Here is a 19,945-nt window from a genome sequence, read left to right on the forward strand (position 1 = left end):
GGAAAAGCAGAGTCACAGCCTCGTCTTGTGAGTCCAGACCCAGCCCTCTCAGCAGTGCTCTCACCGTGTCAGCTGTAGGCCTGGCAGCCACTCAGTCCTGGACAAGCCACTGCCGTTTAGGACAACACTTTTGAAGTCATAGCACCCCTGGGCATCTTGTAAAAGTGCAGATTCCTGCTGAGTGCAGTGGTGCTTGGGAGACTGAGGCTGGAGGGTCATAAGTTGAAGGCCAACCTCGGCAACTTTAAAAAATTAAAGGAAGGTAGGCGGACCCGCGACCCACCAGCAGAACAGGCACAGCAATCTTCAGAGCGGCAGAGCCACCCCCCGAGCCTGCAAGGTAGGCAGACCTGCGACCCACTGGCAAGTCAGGCCCAACAACCTGCAGAGGGGCACAGCTGCCCCACGCACCTGCTAGGTAGGCAGAACCATGACCACCAACAGAGCAGGCCCAGCGGCTGGCCAGACACATCGCCCCGCCCTGGTTGGGGGAGGGGCAGAGCCACCGGGCGCCTGCAAGGTAGGCAGACCTGCGACTCACCAGCAGATCAGGCCCAGCGACCCGCGGAGCGGCAGAGCCACCCCCGCGCCTGCAAGGTAGGTGCACCTGCCACCCACCGGCAGGTCAGGCCCAGCAACTCTCGGAGGGACACAGCTGCTCCACGCGCGTGCAAGGTAGGCGGAATCGTGACCACCAACAAAACAGGCCCAGTGGCCCGCCAGACACATCGCCCCGGTTGGGGGAGGGGCAGAGCCGCCGGGCGCCTGCAAGGTAGGCGGACCCGCGACCCACCAGCAGAACAGGCACAGCAATCCGCAGAGCGGCAGAGCCACCCCCCGAGCCAAGGTAGGCAGACCTGCGACCCACCGGCAGGTCAGGCCCAGAAATCTGCGGAGGGGCACAGCTGCCCCACGCGCCTGCAAGGTAGGCGGAACCGTGACCACTGACAAAACAGGCCCAGTGGCCCGCCAGACACATCGCCCCGCCCCGGTTGGGGGAGGGGCAGAGCCGCCACCAGTGCCTGCTAGGTAGACAGATCTGCAACCGACAGACAGAACAGGCCTAGCGGCCAGTGGAGGGGCAGAGCCGCTGCTCACGCCTGCAAGGTAGGTGAACCTGTGACCACCGAAAGAACAGGCCCACCGAAAGTACAGGCCCAGCAGCCTGCCGGCATGGTAGGCACATTGCCCCAATTGGAGGAGGGGCAGAACCACCGCCAAAGCCTGCGAGGGAGACTTTGCAACTATACAAGAGCAATATAAATATATAGGGGGAAAAATCAATAACACAACAGTTTCACCAAGCAGAAAGAAACGCGATCAGTATGAAAAGACAAGGAAAGAAAGGACCACAAGCAATGCAGGTCAACTCAACTTTAGAAGAGGTAATATCTGCAGCAGATGGAATGTCAGATAAAGAATTCAGGATATACATGCTTCAGATGATCTGGAGTCTCAAGGAAGACATTAGACAGCAAAATCAGACAATGAAAGACCACTTCGACCACTTCGACAATGAATTACATAAACAAATCCAAGAAGCAAAAGATCAATTATACAGGGAGATAGAGGTTATAAAAAACAAACAAACAGAAATCCTGGAAATGCAGGAAGCAATAAACCAACTTAAAAACTCAATTGAGAATACTACCAGCAGAGTAGAACACTTAGAAGATAGAACATCAGACAATGAAGACAAAGTATTTCAACTGGAGAAAAACATAGACAGCTCAGCAAAGCTGTTAAGAAACCATAAGCAGAACATTCAAGAAAGATGGGATAACATAAAGAGACCAAACTTAAGAGTCATTGGGATACAGGAAGGTATAGAGGTCCAAACCAAAGGAATGAGCAATCTATTCAACGAAATAATACGAGACTTGAAGAATGAGACAGAATCCCAAATCCTAGAAGCCTACAGGACGCCGAATGTGCAAAATCATAAGAGATCCACACCTAGACACATTATAATGAAGATGACCAACATACAGAATAAGGAGAGAATTTTAAAAGCTACAAGAGAAAGGAAGCAGATTACATTTAGGGGTAAACCAATCAGGATAACAGCTGATCTTTCAACACAGACTCTGAAAACTAGAAGATCCTGGAATAACATATTTCAAACACTGAAAGAAAATGGGTTCCAACCAAGAATTGTGTATCCAGCGAAATTAAGCTTCAGGATGGAAGATGAAATTAAAACCTTCCATGATAAACAAAAGTTAAAAGAATTTGCAGCTAGAAAACCATCTCTTCAAAACATCCTCGGCAAAATATTACAGGAAGAGGAAATGGAAAATATCAATGAAAACCAACAGCGGGAGGTAGTACAGTAAAGGGGGGGGGATAATCAAAGAGGAAAACAAACCATGTTTAGTAACATAAATAAACAAATATGGCTGGAAGAACAACCCATATCTCAATAATAACCCTAAATGTTAATGGCTTAAACTCACCAATTAAGAGACGCAGGCTAGTAGAATGGATCACAAAACAAGACCCAACAATATGCTGCCTACAGGAGACGCATTTGATAGGAAAAGACATACATACACTGAAGGTGAAAGGTTGGGAAAAATCATATCACTCATATGGACTTCGGAAACAAGCAGGAGTGTCCATACTCATATCAAATAAAATAGATTTCAAGCCAAAGTTAATAAAAAGGGATAAAGAGGGACACTACATACTGCTCAAGGGAACCATACACCAACAAGACATAACAATCATAAATATATATGCCCCAAACAATGGTGCAGCTATGTTCATCAAACAAACTCTTCTCAAGTTCAAGAGTCTAATAGACCACCATACAATAATCATGAGAGACTTCAACACACCTCTCACCACTGGACAGATCTTCCAAACAAAAGTTGAATAAGGAAACTATAGAACTCAATAACATAATTAATAACCTAGACTTAATTGACATATATAGAATATACCACCCAAGATCAAGCAGTTACACTTTTTTCTCAGCAGCACATGGATCCTTCTCAAAAATAGATCATATATTATGTCACAGGGCAACTCTTAGACAATATAAAGGAGTAGAGATAATACCATGCATCTTATCTGATCATAATGGAATGAAATTGAAAATCAACGATAAAAGAAGTAAGGAAAAATCATGCATCACTTGGAGAATGAACAATAGGTTACTGAATGATCAATGGGTTATAGAAGACATCAAGGAGGAAATTAAAAAATTCTTAGAGATAAATGAAAACACAGACACAACATATCGGAATCTATGGGACACATTGAAAGCAGTTCTAAGAGGAAAATTTATTGCTTGGAGTTCATTCCTTAAAAAAAGAAAAAACCAACAAATAAATGATCTAATACTTCAACTCAAAATCCTAGAAAAAGAAGAGCAAAACAACAGCAAAAGAAGTAGAAGACAAGAAATAATTAAAATCAGAGCTGAAATTAATGAAATCGAAACAAAAGAAACTATTGAAAAAATTGACAAAACTAAAAGTTGGTTCTTTGAAAAAATAAATAAAATCGACAGACCCTTAGCCACGCTAACGAAGAGAAGAAGAGAGAGAACTCAAATTACTAGCATACGGGATGAAAAAGGCAATATCACAACAGACACTTCAGAAATACAGAAGATTATCAGAAATTATTTTGAATCCTTATATTCCAATAAAACAGAAGATAGTGAAGGCATCGATAAATTTCTTAAGTCATATGATTTGCCCAGATTGAGTCAGGAGGATATTGACAACCTAAACAGACCAATATCAATTGAGGAAATAGAAGAAACCATCAAAAGACTACCAACTAAGAAAAGCCCAGGACCGGATGGGTATACAGCAGAGTTTTACAAAACCTTTAAAGAGGAACTAATACCAATACTTTTCAAGCTTTTTCAGGAAATAGAAAAAGAGGGAGAACTTCCAAATTCATTCTATGAGGCCAGCATCACCCTGATTCCTAAACCAGACAAAGACACTTCAAAGAAAGAAAACTACAGACCAATATCTCTAATGAACCTAGATGCAAAAATCCTCAATAAACTTCTGGCGAACCGGATACAAAAACATATCAAAAAAATTGTGCACCATGATCAGGTAGGATTTATCCCTGGGATGCAAGGTTGGTTCAATATACGGAAATCAATAAATGTTATTCACCACATCAATAGGCTTAAAAACAAGAACCATATGATCATCTCGATAGATGCGGAAAAAGCATTCGACAAAGTACAGCATCCCTTTATGTTCAAAACTCTAGAAAAACTAGGGATAACAGGAACATACCTCAATATTGTAAAAGCAATCTATGCTAAGCCTCAGGCTAGCATCATTCTGAATGGAGAAAAACTGAAGGCATTCCCTCTAAAATCTGGAACAAGACAGGGATGCCCTCTCTCACCACTTCTGTTCAACATAGTTCTCGAATCACTGGCCAGAGCAATTAGACAGACGAAAGAAATTAAAGGCATAAAAATAGGAAAAGAAGAACTCAAATTATCACTATTTGCAGATGACATGATTCTATACCTAGCAGACCCAAAAGGGTCTACAAAGAAGCTATTAGAGCTAATAAATGAATTCAGCAAAGTGGCAGGATATAAAATCAACACGCATAAATCAAAGGCATTCCTGTTTATCAGCGACAAATCCTCTGAAATGGAAATGAGGACAACCACCCCATTCACAATATCCTCAAAAAAAAAATAAAATACTTGGGAATCAACCTAACAAAAGAGGTGAAAGACTTATACAATGAAAACTACAGAACCCTAAAGAGAGAAATAGAAGAAGATCTTAGAAGATGGAAAAATATACCCTGTTCATGGATAGGTAGAACTAACATCATCAAAATGGCGATATTACCAAAAGTTCTCTATAGGTTTAATGCAATGCCAATCAAAATCCCAACGGCATTTCTTGCAGAAATAGAGAAAGCAATCATGAAATTCATATGGAAAAATAAAAGACCTAGAATAGCAAAAACAATGCTAAGCAGGAAGTGTGAATCAGGCGGTATAGCTATACCAGACTTCAAACTATACTACAGAGCAATAGTAACAAAAACAGCATGGTACTGGTACCAAAACAGGCGGGTGGACCAATGGTACAGAATAGAGGACACAGAAACCAATCCACAAAACTACAACTATCTTATATTTGATAAAGGGGCTAAAAACATGCAATGGAGGAAGGATAGCATCTTCAACAAATGGTGTTGGGAAAACTGGAAATCCATATGCAACAAAATGAAACTGAATCCCTTTCTCTCGCCATGCACAAAAGTTAACTCAAAGTGGATCAAGGAACTTGATATCAAATCAGAGACATGGCATCTGATAGAAGAAAAAGTTGGCTATGATCTACATACTGTGGGGTCGGGCTCCAAATTCCTCAATAGGACACCCATAGCACAAGTGTTAATAACTAGAATCAACAAATGGGACTTACTCAAACTAAAAAGTTTTTTCTCAGCAAAAGAAACAATAAGAGAGGTAAATAGGGAGCCTACGTCCTGGGAACAAATCTTTACTCCTCACACTTCAGACAGAGCCCTAATATCCAGAATATACAAAGAACTAAAAAAATTAGACAATAAGATAACAAATAACCCAATCAACAAATGGGCCAAGGACCTGAACAGACATTTCTCAGAGGAGGACATACAATCAATCAACAAGTATATGAAAAAATGCTCACCATCTCTAGCAGTCAGAGAAATGCAAATCAAAATCACCCTAAGATACCATCTCACTCCAGTAAGATTGGCAGCCATTAGGAAGTCAAACAACAACAAGTGCTGGCGAGGATGTGGGGAAAAGGGTACTCTTGTACATTGCTGGTGGGACTGCAAATTGGTGCGGCCAATTTGGAAAGCAGTATGGAGATTTCTTGGAAAGCTCGGAATGGAACCACCATTTGATCCAGCTATTCCCCTACTCGGTCTATTCCCTAAAGACCTAAAAAGAGCACACTATAGGGACACTGCTACATCCATGTTCATAGCAGCACAATTCACAATAGCTAGACTGTGGAACCAACCTAGATGCCCTTCAATAGACGAATGGATAAAAAAAAATGTGGCGTTTATACACAATGGAGTATTACTCTGCATTAAAAAATGACAAAATCATAGAATTTGGAGGGAAATGGATGGCATTAGAGCAGATTATGCTAAGTGAAGCTAGCCAATCCCTTAAAAACAAATGCCAAATGTCTTCTTTGATATAAGGAGAGTAACTAAGAACAGAGTAGGGACGAAGAGCATGAGAAGAAGATTAACATTAAACAGGGATGAGAGGTGGGAGGGAAAGGGAGAGAGAAGGGAAATTGCATGTAAATGGAAGGAGACCCTCAGGGGTATACAAAATTATATACAAGAGGAAGTGAGGGGAAAGGAAAAATATAAGGGGGAGAAATGAATTACAGTAGAGTGGGTAGAGAGAGAAGAGGGGAGGGGAGGGGGGAGGGGGGATAGAAGAGGATAGGAAAGGCAGCAGAATACAACAGACACCAGAATGGCAATATGTAAATCAATGGTTGTGCAACTGATGTGATTCTGCAATCTGTATACCGGGTAAAAATGGGAGTTCATATCCCACTTGAATCAAAGTGTGAAATATGATATATCAAGAACTATGTAATGTTTTGAACAACCTACAATAAAAATTAATTAAAAAAAAATTAAAGGGCTGGGGATGAGGCTCAGTGGTAGAGTGCTTACCTAGTATGCACGAGGCCCTGGATTTGATCCCAGCAGCACACAAAAAAAGAAGATGATGAAGTTATAAGTCACTTAACAGTAGGGCTACAATCTGAGAAATGTGTCATTAGGGGATTTTGTCATTGTGTCACCATGGTGGAGTGACACAAACCTAGGCAATATAGCCCTGGGTGCACCCGACACACCCTGGCTTTGGCTGCCGAATGCCTGTGGCAGATTGGCCTGGCTGAAGGTAGAGAGAAGCCCTCCTTCTCACAGTAGTTTAGCAGTACTTGGTTAACAAAAAATGTTCTGAAAAATTTTGAAGATACTAACATGTTTTCAATATTTTAATTTTAAATAAGTAGCTTTTGAGTAACAATTTGAGCAACTGGCAGTTTTCCCTGGTGGCTCCTCATACCTGGGAATCAAGAGTTTTTATTTGACACCCAGGAGAGGCTGTTGCTTACTATGAGGGGATTGTGTTTGGTGTAGGTCAAGAGCTGCGTTCTTCCAACGTGGGGCTACTCCCTGGGTTACGCTGCTTTTGGGCACAGTTGGTGCATGTGTTCATGTCGTTAGTAACCCCAGCTTTATGATGCTATCTGAGTCTAGAACATGTTGTAGTTCATGTGGTAAATGTCCCCCAAAGGCCCAAGCATTAAAAGCTTGGGCCCTGGAGTGTGCTTTGGGAAGTGCTGTGAACCTATAGGACAAGGGCCTCATGGGAGGGCCTTAGGTCCTTGGGGTCATGCCCCCAGAGGGCATTGTGGGACCCCCCTCTCGCTCTCACTTTTGGCCTCCTGCCATGGGGTGAGCAGTGTGCCCCCGCTGCAGGTGTCTGGTGCCCCACCAGAGGCCTAAAGCAACCAGTCTGCCCATCACACTCTGGAATCTCTAATGCTGCGCTTTAGTCAGCTTCTGAGTTGACAAAAGCAATAGAGGAGGAAAAGTGTAGTTGGGCTCATGGTTTCAGAGGTCTCAGTCCATAAATGGCTGGCTCTATTGCTTTGGTCCCAAGGCTAGGCAGTATGTCCTGGGGGAAGGGCCCAGCAGAGGAAAGCTGCTCAGCTCATGATGGAGCAGGAAGCAGAGAGGGGAAGGGCCACCCTTCCAGGACCAACCCCAGGGACCCACTCCCCCATCCATGCCCACCTACCACCGGTACCACCCAGCACCTGTTCAGACTAGCCTGGGCTAATGAGGCTGCAGCTGGCACGATCAGTGGCCTCACTTCTGAATACCCTGCATCACAGGAGCTGTGGGGACACCCCACATCCAGACCACAAGAGACCTGGGCCTTTGCTCTGTGAGTTCATTATGTGAACTGTTGTGTCACAGTGATAGAAAGCCGACTCGGAATTCTGTGAGTGAGTGTGGTCTGCTCATTTACGGTGGACGTGGGATAGTTTTTGTTTTCAGTTTGTCTTGACAGATCTTTTGAGAGCATCTCAGAGAATTGTCAGCCCTTCTGTGCTCATTTTTGTTTGTTTGTTTACATAATAATGAAATAAATAGTTACAGTGATACAATATTAAAGAGTCCACCTGGCTTGTTAGGTCCATTGCTGTCCTGAGGGGCTGTCCCATAGGCGCTTTAGAAGGGCCTGTTGGCTGTGAATGTTGGCATTTCATGGACCCCAGCAGGGCGTGCTGCAGAGGGCCTGGAGGACATCGGGCAGCCCAGAGAGTCGGTCAGGGGTTGGTTAGGGCAGTTCTGCTACATTTTTTGGAGGGTTTCCAGTGAGTGTGACATTGGGCAGGTAAGTCGCCATCCAGGAAGTGAAGTTTGCCTGGGGGACTGGCTTTTGGCCGTGCTCCTTGCTCCTGGCAGACTGACTTTCAGGAGCGCTTGCTCCTCTGGGGTGCGATGTTTGGGAGGAGGTGTGTTAGGCAGAGGAGTCCCGTCATGAAGCAGATGTCCTGGAGCACTGCAGATACCTGGGACTGCTGGGGAAGGGATGTGGCTGGGTGGTGGCAGTCTAGGCAGGCGGGCTGCACAGAAAAGTGTGGAATCTGTCACAGAAGCCAAGCAAGCCGTCGGAGACTTCTTTTTGGTGTCTGGTTTTTCTGACTATAAATTATCTCCTGGGCCTGGGAACACTGCTGTGTCTGGCGCTCACCCCGGTGGCATGTATTAGATGGGCAGTGCCTTATCGGTGTCCTTGGGTACAAATGCATTGGGTGTTGTGATCATTGGTCACGTCTCTGTCCCCACGGGTGCTGGTGGTGTGCGTGCAGCTGGGCGCTGTCTTGACACTGCTGCAGTTCAGCTCAGCCTCCAGCTGCTGGGGATGGCACGCTCCTTGGGCTTCTGTTTCTCACATGGCATAGTACACAGGGCATGCTGCCTACAGCTCAAGGGCAGGGCGCGTGGGAGGCCGGTTTTGTGACGAGTGATGCTTTTAGAAACAAGGGAATGTCTGCATGTGCCCAGGAGGCCTTTGGAGGAGACGTGCAGGCAGCCTGAGGTGTCCTGTGCGCACCGGAGGCTTCTGCACTGTAAGCATGTCTGTGGAGGGCTTCTGAGAGGGCAAGCGCGTGTGTTGTGGAATTGTGGCTTCTCCTGAGGCCACGTCGTGTACCACTCCACTGTGGCCTCTTACTCTTCACGTGGACTGCGATAGGCTAAATGTGTAAAGTGTGATAAAACCCTTTCTGGAAGAGCTGTGTTTGCCAAAAGATTTTTTTGACTCTGAGAATTGGGTGGCTCAAACTGATGTCCCTCCTACACCCTCAGTGCTGAGATCTCGTGGGGAAAGCGAGCGGTTCCCTGCAGATGGCTCGCTGTGCTGATGGCCGCACCACCAGAGCTCAGCAGCCCTTACACTAGGGCTCCTTTCTGCCTTGCTTCCTCGCCTTCCAAACAGCACTAATCTAAAAGCAGGGATGCCTTCCACCCTCCTGATGGAGGAGGGGAGAGCGGGCAGGCTCCTCGGGGCTGTGTGGCCGCACACGTGCTACTGGACCAGGCTTCCTGAAACGCCCACTTGATGAGTTGGGCAGCGTGCAGAGCTGCAGGTTGCGGTGTGCAGAGCGGCGCGCAGAGTCTGAGTCTTTGATATAGTTCAGAGCCAGGGCTCATGTACCGTGGAAGCCTCACTCTGCCAGCAGATACCGTGGAGTTTGTTTTTATAGAACGGACATAGCATGAGTTTGACATCTTAACAAGTTTTTTTTTCTTATAGTTTTAGTTGCTGATGGACCTTTATTTTGTTTATTTACGTGTGGTGCTGAGAATCGAACCCAGTGCCTCACACATGCCAGGCAAGTGCTTTACGCTTTACTACTGAGCCACCGCCCAGCCCTCATAACAAATTTTGAGTGCACAGCTCATGGCATTAAGCACACGCACACTGCTGTGCCACCATCACCACTGTCCAGCTCCGGAGCTCTGACTCCCCAAATGAAACCAGTCCCCATGAGGCACCAGCTCCAACCCCTCACGCCATTCCACTTCCCAAGAAACAACGGAGTCCGGTGCCTCCCCGTGACTGCCCTTCACTCTTGCTGTACCCCATGCTTCACAGCACCTTCGCTATCTGTTGACAGATGAGGTGGAGTCCCTTTGAGATGATGTGACACAACCAGCACTGGGAGTTGTAGCACTGACTGATGCCTGGGACTTAAAGCAGGAGCAACCCTTGTTTGCCCTTGGAGCCAGATGTGGGCCTTTCAGGGACGGGAGCCATCTCATTCCCTTTCCGTCATCTTTTCAGAACCTCCGGGTCTCACCCCACCTGCAATCCTAGCAGCACTTTATCTCAGAGTCTCTTCGCCGGAGTCCCACGCACAGTCCCCGCTGGCCCTCTGCCTTTCCTCTGAGTGCCTACCTACTGGTGGAAGAGGAAGGGGAGGGAACATGCCACCTGGGCCTGTCACTCCTTGTCATGCATAAACAGAACTAGAGAAAACATGGAGGAATGCCTTCCCAGCATGCACCCAAGTGCCGTGTGGAGTGCAGATCAGTGATCAGATTAGAATGGGCAGGATCTGCACGGAGACTGTAATTTTGCAAAGAAGAATGTTTGCTCGCTCCTTGGTATTAGGGCTGAAACCATTTTTGCCGTTTGTTGTCCACTGACAATCACGGTAGTCCAGTCCCATTTCCCTTGCAGCGTGGCGGACCCAAGGTGTGGGGAGCTGGGTTAGGCATGGCTGCCTTGGGGTGCTGCTGGTGTGTGATGGGTTTTACTTGAACCCTAGTTCTTTTTTATTTCAGATTATATAATTTTTGGCCATTACTTTTGGTAGATTTTATTTACTGTAACCAGAAAAACAATTTGATTACCATCACTATAATATATAGAATTAAAGTCCTCTGATCCCTTTTGGAAACCTGCCTTCCCCCTTTGGGACCTTTCAGAGTCACGTTGATCATGACTGCAGTGGACTCTACCTTACTGGAAGGGCTCTGAAGGAATCAGTTCCCCTGGACGCAGTGGCCTGCGCAGGTTGGCACCTCTTTGCAGCTCTCCCCATTTGACCTTGACCAGCTCAAGTGTCAGAACCCTGCAAGGGGTCCCAGGGGAAACGGCGTACAGCAGTGGAGGAGAGGGTGCTTCTGTGGGAGTAATTTGAAGGGTATTATTTCATAGTGAAAATAGTTTGATATTTTAAATGAATTTAAAGGTAACCAAGCTTGGTTGGAAACCAAGCTGTCCAGACACACATAGCGAAGAGCCACTGCTGGTTAACGTTTTTGGTGAGCGGCCTTCTGTCTTTGTACTACGTGAGCAGAAACACACAAGGGAAGGGCGAGAAGAGTCGTGTTTTTGTTCTGCAGTGTCCGAGAAGTGTTCAGGTGAGTGCTGTGGGCTGCCTGGCCCTGCACGCCTGCGGTGAGCGAGGCCACACAGCTCAGTGCTCTCCTTTGGGTGCACTTTAGATTGCTCTTGGATCTTGACAAAAAACTTTTATTGGACTTTCTTACAACTTTTTGCCTCACATGACCAATATGTTTTTAGAGGTGGAATTATTGGGTCTAGAGGATGTCTCTTAAAAGGCCATGCCAACGCATGGCACTATGTTAGCACAAAGGGCCGGGGTTGGACGCAGACTTCACTGTCAGCCCAGCTCTCTATTCAGGAATGGAGTTTCATTCAGGAACAGGGTGACGCGTCTCTGAGGGACCCACTTTTCCTGGAGGAAAGTGTGGACTTACGTACGTTATACTGAGAGGTGATTTAGTGAGCGGTCACTCAGGAATTTGGGTTTTGGGGCTGGGGGTCTATGGCCAGCATCTGGAGAGGATTTGTCTTGGAAGAGATGAGTGCCTCCCAGAGCCTGTCACTCCAGGTCAGGTGGAACACCTTCTCCCCACTGTGGCCAGCACCTGGGGAGGACCGGTCTTGGAAGGGATGAAAGCGATCAATGTGGGGCTTTCTTTTTCACTCCGTTTCCCAGGCCACACTATTTTGGGGCTTTCCATTTTCCATATCTAACAGTATCTGTGTGGGAATCCCCTTCATTCAGAGAGTCTGGGCCTTCCTCACCTTGGCCTTGCAGCTCTGAGGAAGAGTCAGACCTTTGTAGGTAAGAAGCCTGTTTGTCTCAGTGCCCATGATGCTGCCCCTGCCTGAGGGGTACTGAGGGGCCTGAGGCTCTCACCATCCTCCAGGAAGTTGGAGCACCCCACCTTCACAGACAAAAGACGCTCCCTGAGTGAAGTCCTGCAGCACGCCGGATCTCACTCTGGCCTGGCCTCCCACCCTGGCCTTAACCCTGGTGCCCAGTGGCCTGTGCAGGAGGATGTGAAGGCCCTGGGTTTGGGCAGGGTGGGAGGAGGAGGATGGCTGGGACACAGCTTCTGATAGAGCGTTAGGGGTCGGCGCTGTTCAGTCTGGGAACAAGGATGGGTGAAAGGGAGCGGCTATCTTCAAGGGTTTGAAGGAGCGGGGTCCATGGTCTGGTGTGGGCACTCCTCCTTCAGCTGGCGATGGGGACATGCAGCAGCTGCTCAGTCATTCACAGAGGACTTCTGGACTCAAGTCCAGTGGAAAGTGATGGACTTGTGTTGTAGAGAGTTTACATAAGAATAAAAAACGGAAACCGTGTTTTCACTGGAACATGTGCTACTTGGAAATTCACTTGGTAGATCTTCAGCTTGGGGTGCTGTGCGGTTACGTTCTCCATGACATGCTCCTTCCCCATTTATTTGGAGAATGTGGATGATGTAGAATAGTGTTGCACCTGAGGGGGGAGGGGGGGGGAGGTCTTGAGCGCACATAGTGGTGTCTGCAGACCCCACTCGGTCAGTACTTGGGCAGCTCTGAGCAGAATGTGTTGGTTCTGGGCCTCCGAGTATGCATCTGTGCCATGTCACGACACAGGGCCGGCAGGCTCCTGTCTGGATTGGCCAGTGTAGCCTGTGAGCAGAGCTCAGGGCTCCCATCTCCTGCCCTCCACCTCTTCTCTTGGCGGAAGGACCTTGGGACTCCTGGTGATATCCAGAGGAGGAAGTGGTGCGTGGACTAGAGTCATCGCAAAGTCCAGGAAGAGAAGGGGGACGTGAGACCTGGGTGGTGCTGAGGGTGAAATTCCCACTTCCTGTATGCAAAAATGACAGCCTCCGGGCCAGAGGGGGCCTCAACACCATGGTCAGGACCCTGTCGTGAAGGGGCGGGCTCAGGTCAGCACAGGCACTTTCCAGAACACAGTCTCCAGTCTCTCTGGGTGGCTCCGAGGTAGTTGGCGCCCTGGGTTCCAGGAGTGCCATGAGATGTGGACAGCCCTTCCTGGTCCAGCTATGTGGTTCTGGCGCCTCTGCTCCAGGAGCTCGCCTGAGTGACCTGGCCATGAGAGCTCAGCTCGAGGGGAGATGGTGGGAACCACCAGGATAGAGGGGGTGCACAGCCTGTCTCAGCTGGGGAGGTGCCAGAAGGGCTGGTGTGGGGCAGCCCTGCTGGATTTGGGGGAAGGGGCTTCAATGCCTGGGATGCGGAATGTGCAGATGACCCTCAGGCAGGATGGTGCTGTGCCTGTGTGGAACTCTGGCCTGTTGGGGCCTGAGTGGCACATGCAGGTTGCGCCTGGGAGTTGGATGTGAATAGGAGCATGGTGGGAGTCTATCAGGAGCTGACCTTCCGGGCCTCTTTGTAGGATGACTTTTTTTGGCATAAACTGTGATAGTAGGAGCAAATGTGACTCCATTTTGTTTTATGACTTCATCCTGTAAAACAGCCATGCCAAGTAGAAGAGTCATGACTGGAGTAAGATGTTCTTTTCCTTTTGCTATAGAAACCTTTAAGAACACAGAACTACCTAATGGGGTATTGTTTCTGTAACTAAGGTAACGGGGCTCTGTTTCTGTAGCTGGGGTGACTGGGCTGACTGTGATTGGTTAGGCTTCCCTCCGCTTGACTGCACTGTCCCGTTTCTGTAACCTGGCTTGCTTGCATTGGCTAGACCCCCGAACATCCCTTTTGCAGTTTTCAGGCTTATAAGCAGTGCCTTTGCAATTGTTCGGGGCTGATCAGGGGGACACCTTTATGTTCTGGTCAGCCACCACCGGTGTGCTTCAATAAAGGCTTGATTAGATTATATGTGAGTGGTCTGGAAGTCAGTTTATGAAACCCTGGGACAAAGCTTTAACTATAACAAAACTTGGTAAAGGAAAGCAGAAAATGCTAGGCCACACAAAGCTAATGTGCCATTTCCTTCCAGTGGTCATGCTAATGTAAACATGGTGTTCCTTTTCCCCTCAGCCTCCTGACAGCGGGCCTCCACCTTTGCCGACATCCTCTCTCCCGGAAGGTTACTATGAGGAGGCCGTGCCGTTGAGTCCTGGGAAAGCTCCGGAATACATCACATCAAGTGAGTGAGCCAATGGTTTGCAGGATTGTTGAGAGCCCAGGGGCCTTGTTGGGCATGCAGGGGGACTGGGGACTGTAAGGGAATTCCAAGGGAATCTGGAACCTAAGGACAGAGGGCTTTGGAAAGGCCAAGGTGCCTGCCAGCACCTTCATCTGACCACCACCTTCCTGGTGACTCAGAGTCAGCGGAGCCTCCGGCCGGGAGACAGGCAGCAATGTAGTGCGTCCCTCTGTGGGAAGGGAAGCGGCCCCTTGTGGGGTACTTCCACGCTGCGACCCGCCCTGTTCCTAGGTGGGGCATGGTGTCCCTCCCACGCTGAGCATTGGCTTGAGTCACGGGGCATAGAATGAAGACCCCCGGGTGGCAGACTTCTCTTTACTTGTTTGTTCTTTCTGGGGGCATGCAGGTTTTACTGGGGATTTTTTGACCAAGTCATAGTTCTCCTGGCCCAGTAGGGGCTTGCTGAGGACCCACGGGAGCACACCTTTGTCAGCACCCAGCTTTCCAATTCAGACAGTAACATGCTACTGCTGAAAACCCTTCTCTCACTATTTCGGGAACTTCTTTTTGAATTATTGATGTTATTTCTCCTCTCAGTCTGTCAGGCAGAGTGCTGTTGTCTCAAGAAGTTGAATGTGTGAGCGTATGTCCTGGGGGAAGGCCCTTGCTTTTTTATGAAAGACGGGTCTGTGAGGAGTGAGTGTGCTCTCTGATTTCACACACAGCTCTCAGTGCACGGTCCTCCCTGCAGCCGTCTCCCTGTGGCTGTGCTCCTCAGGAGATGTGCCCTCAGCCAAGCGGACGTGGCATTACCTGAAGTCTCTGCTCCACAGAGACATTGCGTTTGGAGTCCTTCCCTTCCTTGGCAGCATGTGGCTACCTCAGCAAAGCAGAACCTAACCTGATGTTTGAAATTCCAAATTCCCTGGGGTCCTGCCTCTGAACCCCTGCTGCTGTCTAGCCCCACTCGAACACATGCTCCAATTGGGAAATGTTGCTGTGCTCTTATGTTTGGCTGCAGATTTAGATTCCATTTTCATTTTTAGTTTTCTATTTCCCCTCTCCTCTTGCCCTTGTCCCTCTCTCTTGTCAAGGAGCACAGTTTAGAATGTCATTCCTGATTTCAGGGGATACGGGTACATGTGCACCCAGTTCATTGATACAGCTCGTGTTTGGGGATCATCTTGGCCTTATAGGCCTGCCGTGAGCCACAGTGTGACAGGTGCAGTACACCTACCCTTGGGTGTTCAGGGTCACGTGGGGCTTTCCTGTGTCCTTCATCTGATCCTCAGAGTAGCTGCGAGAATGACAAGATGATCTCAAATACATCGAGTCTCCAGGAAGCTGAGCGAGTTAGAGTATTCCTAACTATAGCCCATATGCCACGTATCCCTGACTGTGGGCCATACATATACCATATGTATATAGACCAACTATATGCCATACATTTCTAACTGTAGCCAGGCTGGCTTTGCCGGACTGGGCATCTCAGAGCCTGAGCAGGTCACCTCTTCATTCAGAGCCTCCCAGCCCACCCAGGGGTGAAAGCCGCAGTCTTCATGTGGCTCCCGTGGTCTGCAGCTGCCACCCACCTCACCTAGCACCTCTTCTGCCCCCAGCGGTGCCCCGGCCCTGTTTTTCTGCCTCAGTCTGGGCCTCTGCAGGGCTGTGTGTAGAGCAGGCAGATGGTACGGGGAGGCCCTTTGTGACGTCCAATGTGGTCATTGTTACCACAAGCTGATGCTGAAGCCTGGGAGAGCAGACACCAGCGTGTTTCTGATGGCCTCTGTCTGGACACATCCCGTCCTCTGGAGCCCACTGTTGAAAGTCTGTTTCTTCCCCACTAGAATCTAAGGCCAAAGCCGGTGATGAGCCTCCTGTGTGCCGGTCGGCGTGTGAGCGTCACACACTGCCGATGGCAGCTCTGGGAGCTCTGGGCGTCGTTATCTTGGTTTTCCAGGCTGAACTTCTATTTCATTTTTTTAATATGTATTCTTTAGCTGTACTTGGACACAATACCTTTATTTTATTTATTTTTTATGTGGTGCTGAGGATCAAACCCAGGGCCTCACATGTGCTAGATGCACGCTCCACCGCTGAGCCCCAGCCCCAGCCCCTCCATTCCATCTTTTATGTGTGTGTGAAATGCCTCCTGCTGTGCCCAACTCTGTGCTCAGAACTCCTGAAGTGAAGAGAAGCACAGCCCTATCAGTGAGCTTCCCGTCGCTGTGATGGGGCTCCTGAGGCAGGTGATAGAGACAGGACAGGGCTGTTTGGGCTCACAGTCTGGAGGCTCCAGTTCCACAGCAAGTGGCCCTACTGCTTTGGCCTGTGGCAAGGGTAACACATCATGGCGGGCATGTGTGGGCATGGCTGGGACACAGACCTGAGAGAGGTAGGGTCGCCCAGCCCCCCTCCAGGTCACACGACCTAAAGCTCTCCCATCAGGCCCCACCTGACATGCCACCCTGGGGACCGACCTTGAATACATGGGCCTTGGGGGACACTCATCAGAACACAGCCACGCGCTGCTGCTTGGGAGCCGTCCTCTGCCTTCTCTTCATAAAGCACAGCCAGGAACCAAGAGAGGCCTGGCGGCTCTCTCCTCTCAGCTATTAAAGCCAGAGTGTCATGGTGAGCTGCCCCTGTCCTGCTTCCTTGGGGGGGACACAGAGGAGAGGATGCTGGTACTTGCTCCACACTTGCCCCTTGTCTGTAGTTTGTAGACTACAGACAAGTTTATGAGGCTCTGATGGAGGGTTGAGGGTGAGTGCTTGGGTGATCCCAGTGAGGGAGCGATGGCCGTGGACAGCCATGGTGCCAGGCTACTGCAGCAGGCAGGTTCCCGGTCTCTGATGGCCGGTTGTGCCAGATGTGCACATTGCCATTGCTTTCCTGATACTTCTTCTGGGTTGAGTATTTTATCTTCAAAGAGAACAGCTTATTGGAGCATCCCTTATGAAGGGTAGACATCCATGTAGACTGTCAGGGCTCTCCCACATGGCCTCCAAATGTGGCCCTTCCTGCCACGTTTCTGTGAGTATCTGAGCCCTGCGTGACCATAACAGAGGGCATCAGTGATTTTTCCTCCAGTCGGGTCTTCCTTAACTCGTCACAGAGTGTCCCCGACCTGGCTGTGTGGTATAGAGCCCCAGCCAACCACAGCTGGCTCCTGGGATCCAGGCCACTGTCTGAGTGCTGGACACCAGCAGCCCTGGGTGAGGAGTAAGGGCCAACTTTCTCGCCACTGGGCAATGACTGGGATGTCCGCTGGAATCGGTCCTCCCTGAGGCTCTGTTACTGCTTCTCTCTTTGTTTCCTGCTGGCTTGGCTGAGTTTTTCTAGAAATGACTCAGTTCTGCTCTCAGAAGCAGGACAGTGAACTTATTGTCTTTCTCTAACTGTCAGCCTCAGCGCGTTCCCAGAGATGAGGCAGGCTCCTGGGGACATGGTTTACCTTTTACTTCAAAACGGGGAGGTCTGCTTCCTGTTTCAGCTGCCACCCTTTAGGGGTGTGGCTTGGGACAGATTAGTTACCTTTGGGTGTCCTTTTTCTTTTTCTCCAAGTGAGACCCAACTGGCCTCATTTCCTGCAGCTGAGAGCACCAGTGAAGGCCTTTGTAATCTGGAACAGGCCCTGTCCCTTCCCCGCTCTACCTCAGCTTCTGCATGTCAGCATGAACACAAGAAAATGCTGCACATGATCTCCGAGGGAACGCGTCATGGTTGTCCCCTTGTGTGGCAAAATTGTTCACTAGTTCTTTTTTTTTTTTCCTTTCCGTATTCAGACTTCACTAGCTCTTCTCTTTATTTGTTCAGTAAGTATTTATTGAACATGATGGCCCAGGAAAATAAGCTGAGATCTGAGGGATTCTTGATTTTCTAAACTAAACATGATGGTGTCCACGGCTGTCCTGTTCTGGCTGGACCACAGCAGGGCACGGGAGCTCTGCCTGCCCCCGACCCATCCACGGTTTCATGCCCTGTCACTTCCCTTCACTGATGGTTATTTTAAAAATACAATCTATTTATCAAAAAGGCATAAGATTTGAATATATCGCCAGTGATTCCCATAAGGTGAACAGTTGCCCAGGTCAGGGTGGAATCCACCACCCCGAAGCCTGCCCACCCTGGTCTCTTCCGGTGGTGGCACAGGAGCACAGGCCTCTTGCTGCCCTGGAGGCTGCCGAGAACGGCTTGGCCCATGCCCTCTTCTCAGGCTCGCTTGAGACCTCCTCCTTTGGCTTCCGTCCTATTGGCCCCCTCTCGTCCAGGGTCTGGATGAGAAGCTCTTTCTTCCTGGGTCCTGCACTCGTGGTTCTCAGTCCCTGCCTGTGATAATGTGGGTCACGCTAGGTCATCAGCGTCTGCCCCCTGCAGCCTGCCAGGTGCTCTGGTGGTGATCTGCAGCAGTGGTGGGCACAGAGCGGCCGACAGCCAACAGCTGCTGAGACTCGGAGTGTGGCGGGCCTCGGGGAGCTGACTTTACCTAAGATGCAGGGTTGGTGGTCCCTGTGCTGCCATGTGACAGGGGCTGATGGCAGGCCCTGTGGTGGCAGGGGTGGAGAGTTCTCAATCCTCCCTGCTGCCTGTGGGAGGATTGATAGGAAGCAGCGCCCGAGGGCCACCACTCTGCTGCACTCCATCTTCCACATGATTACCAAGCCCTCGGCCTGTTTCCTCAGCATGTCGCCCACAGGCTCTCTGCATGGACCTGGACAGAATGGCAGGTGCCTCCCCTGGGCCCTGCCCATTCAGGGCTGTTGCCAGGGTTATGCTGTCTGTCTGGTTCTTGCCTCAAATCCTCCTTGGCTTCTTTTCACCACTGAAAGTTTACCTTCGATCGTTCATCTGTTTGTCCCAAGTATTGACTCTTTGCCAGAACACTGAAATGTGAATGTCACCACTGGGTGCACTTCCCTGTTGTAATGACAGGCGTGCGAGTGGAGGGTCTGTGGTCGGGAGCTGCCACATAGGAGCTGAGCGCCCCCTAGCTTTGAGCACAGGAATGTGGAGACGTGGCGAGCCAGCCTTGGGCCCTCTGAGCTGTGAGCACCTTGAGCGCAGAGCGGACGGGACTGACCATGCCCCTGTCTGGGCTGTGCACATTGTGTCCCTTTCGTGGCTCTGCCTTTGATCATCACACAGCACATGAGAGAGGTGTGGCCTTCCTAGATGTCAATCAACCTGCTGACAGCAGACATCAGGAAGCTAGAGTCACCCTTGAAACCTGACCCCTTGCCTCGTTTGGATTGCTTCTCCCCAATAAAACCTGGTTCGAGGCTGCTCTTCCTCTTTCCTGCCTGCCTTGCCTCCTTGGGGGAGCTGGGTCAGAGGAGCCGTCACAGGACCCAAAGAAAAAGGTATTTCTCTGTCAGTGTCACTATTTCGTGCAGCCCAGTTCTCCTGGAGTGGCCCTGACTGGCTTCGTCATGGGCGTGACA

The 19,945-nt window shown here is 49.3% G+C and overlaps 1 protein-coding gene across 2 annotated transcripts in view; it reads left to right on the forward strand.

The window, feature by feature from the left end:
* The window catches only part of Afap1 (actin filament associated protein 1), a 131,535-nt gene that overhangs the window by 56,584 nt on the left and 55,006 nt on the right, over positions 1–19,945 (forward strand). For both annotated transcript variants that reach the window (XM_076864189.2, XM_076864188.2), the window contains exon 4: positions 14,393–14,501. In XM_076864189.2, coding sequence (XP_076720304.1) covers positions 14,393–14,501 — 109 coding nt within the window. The remainder of the gene's footprint in view (positions 1–14,392; positions 14,502–19,945) is intronic.

Source organism: Callospermophilus lateralis, chromosome 8 (genome assembly GCF_048772815.1).
Source record: "Callospermophilus lateralis isolate mCalLat2 chromosome 8, mCalLat2.hap1, whole genome shotgun sequence".
Classification (NCBI taxonomy): Eukaryota; Metazoa; Chordata; class Mammalia; order Rodentia; family Sciuridae; genus Callospermophilus; species Callospermophilus lateralis.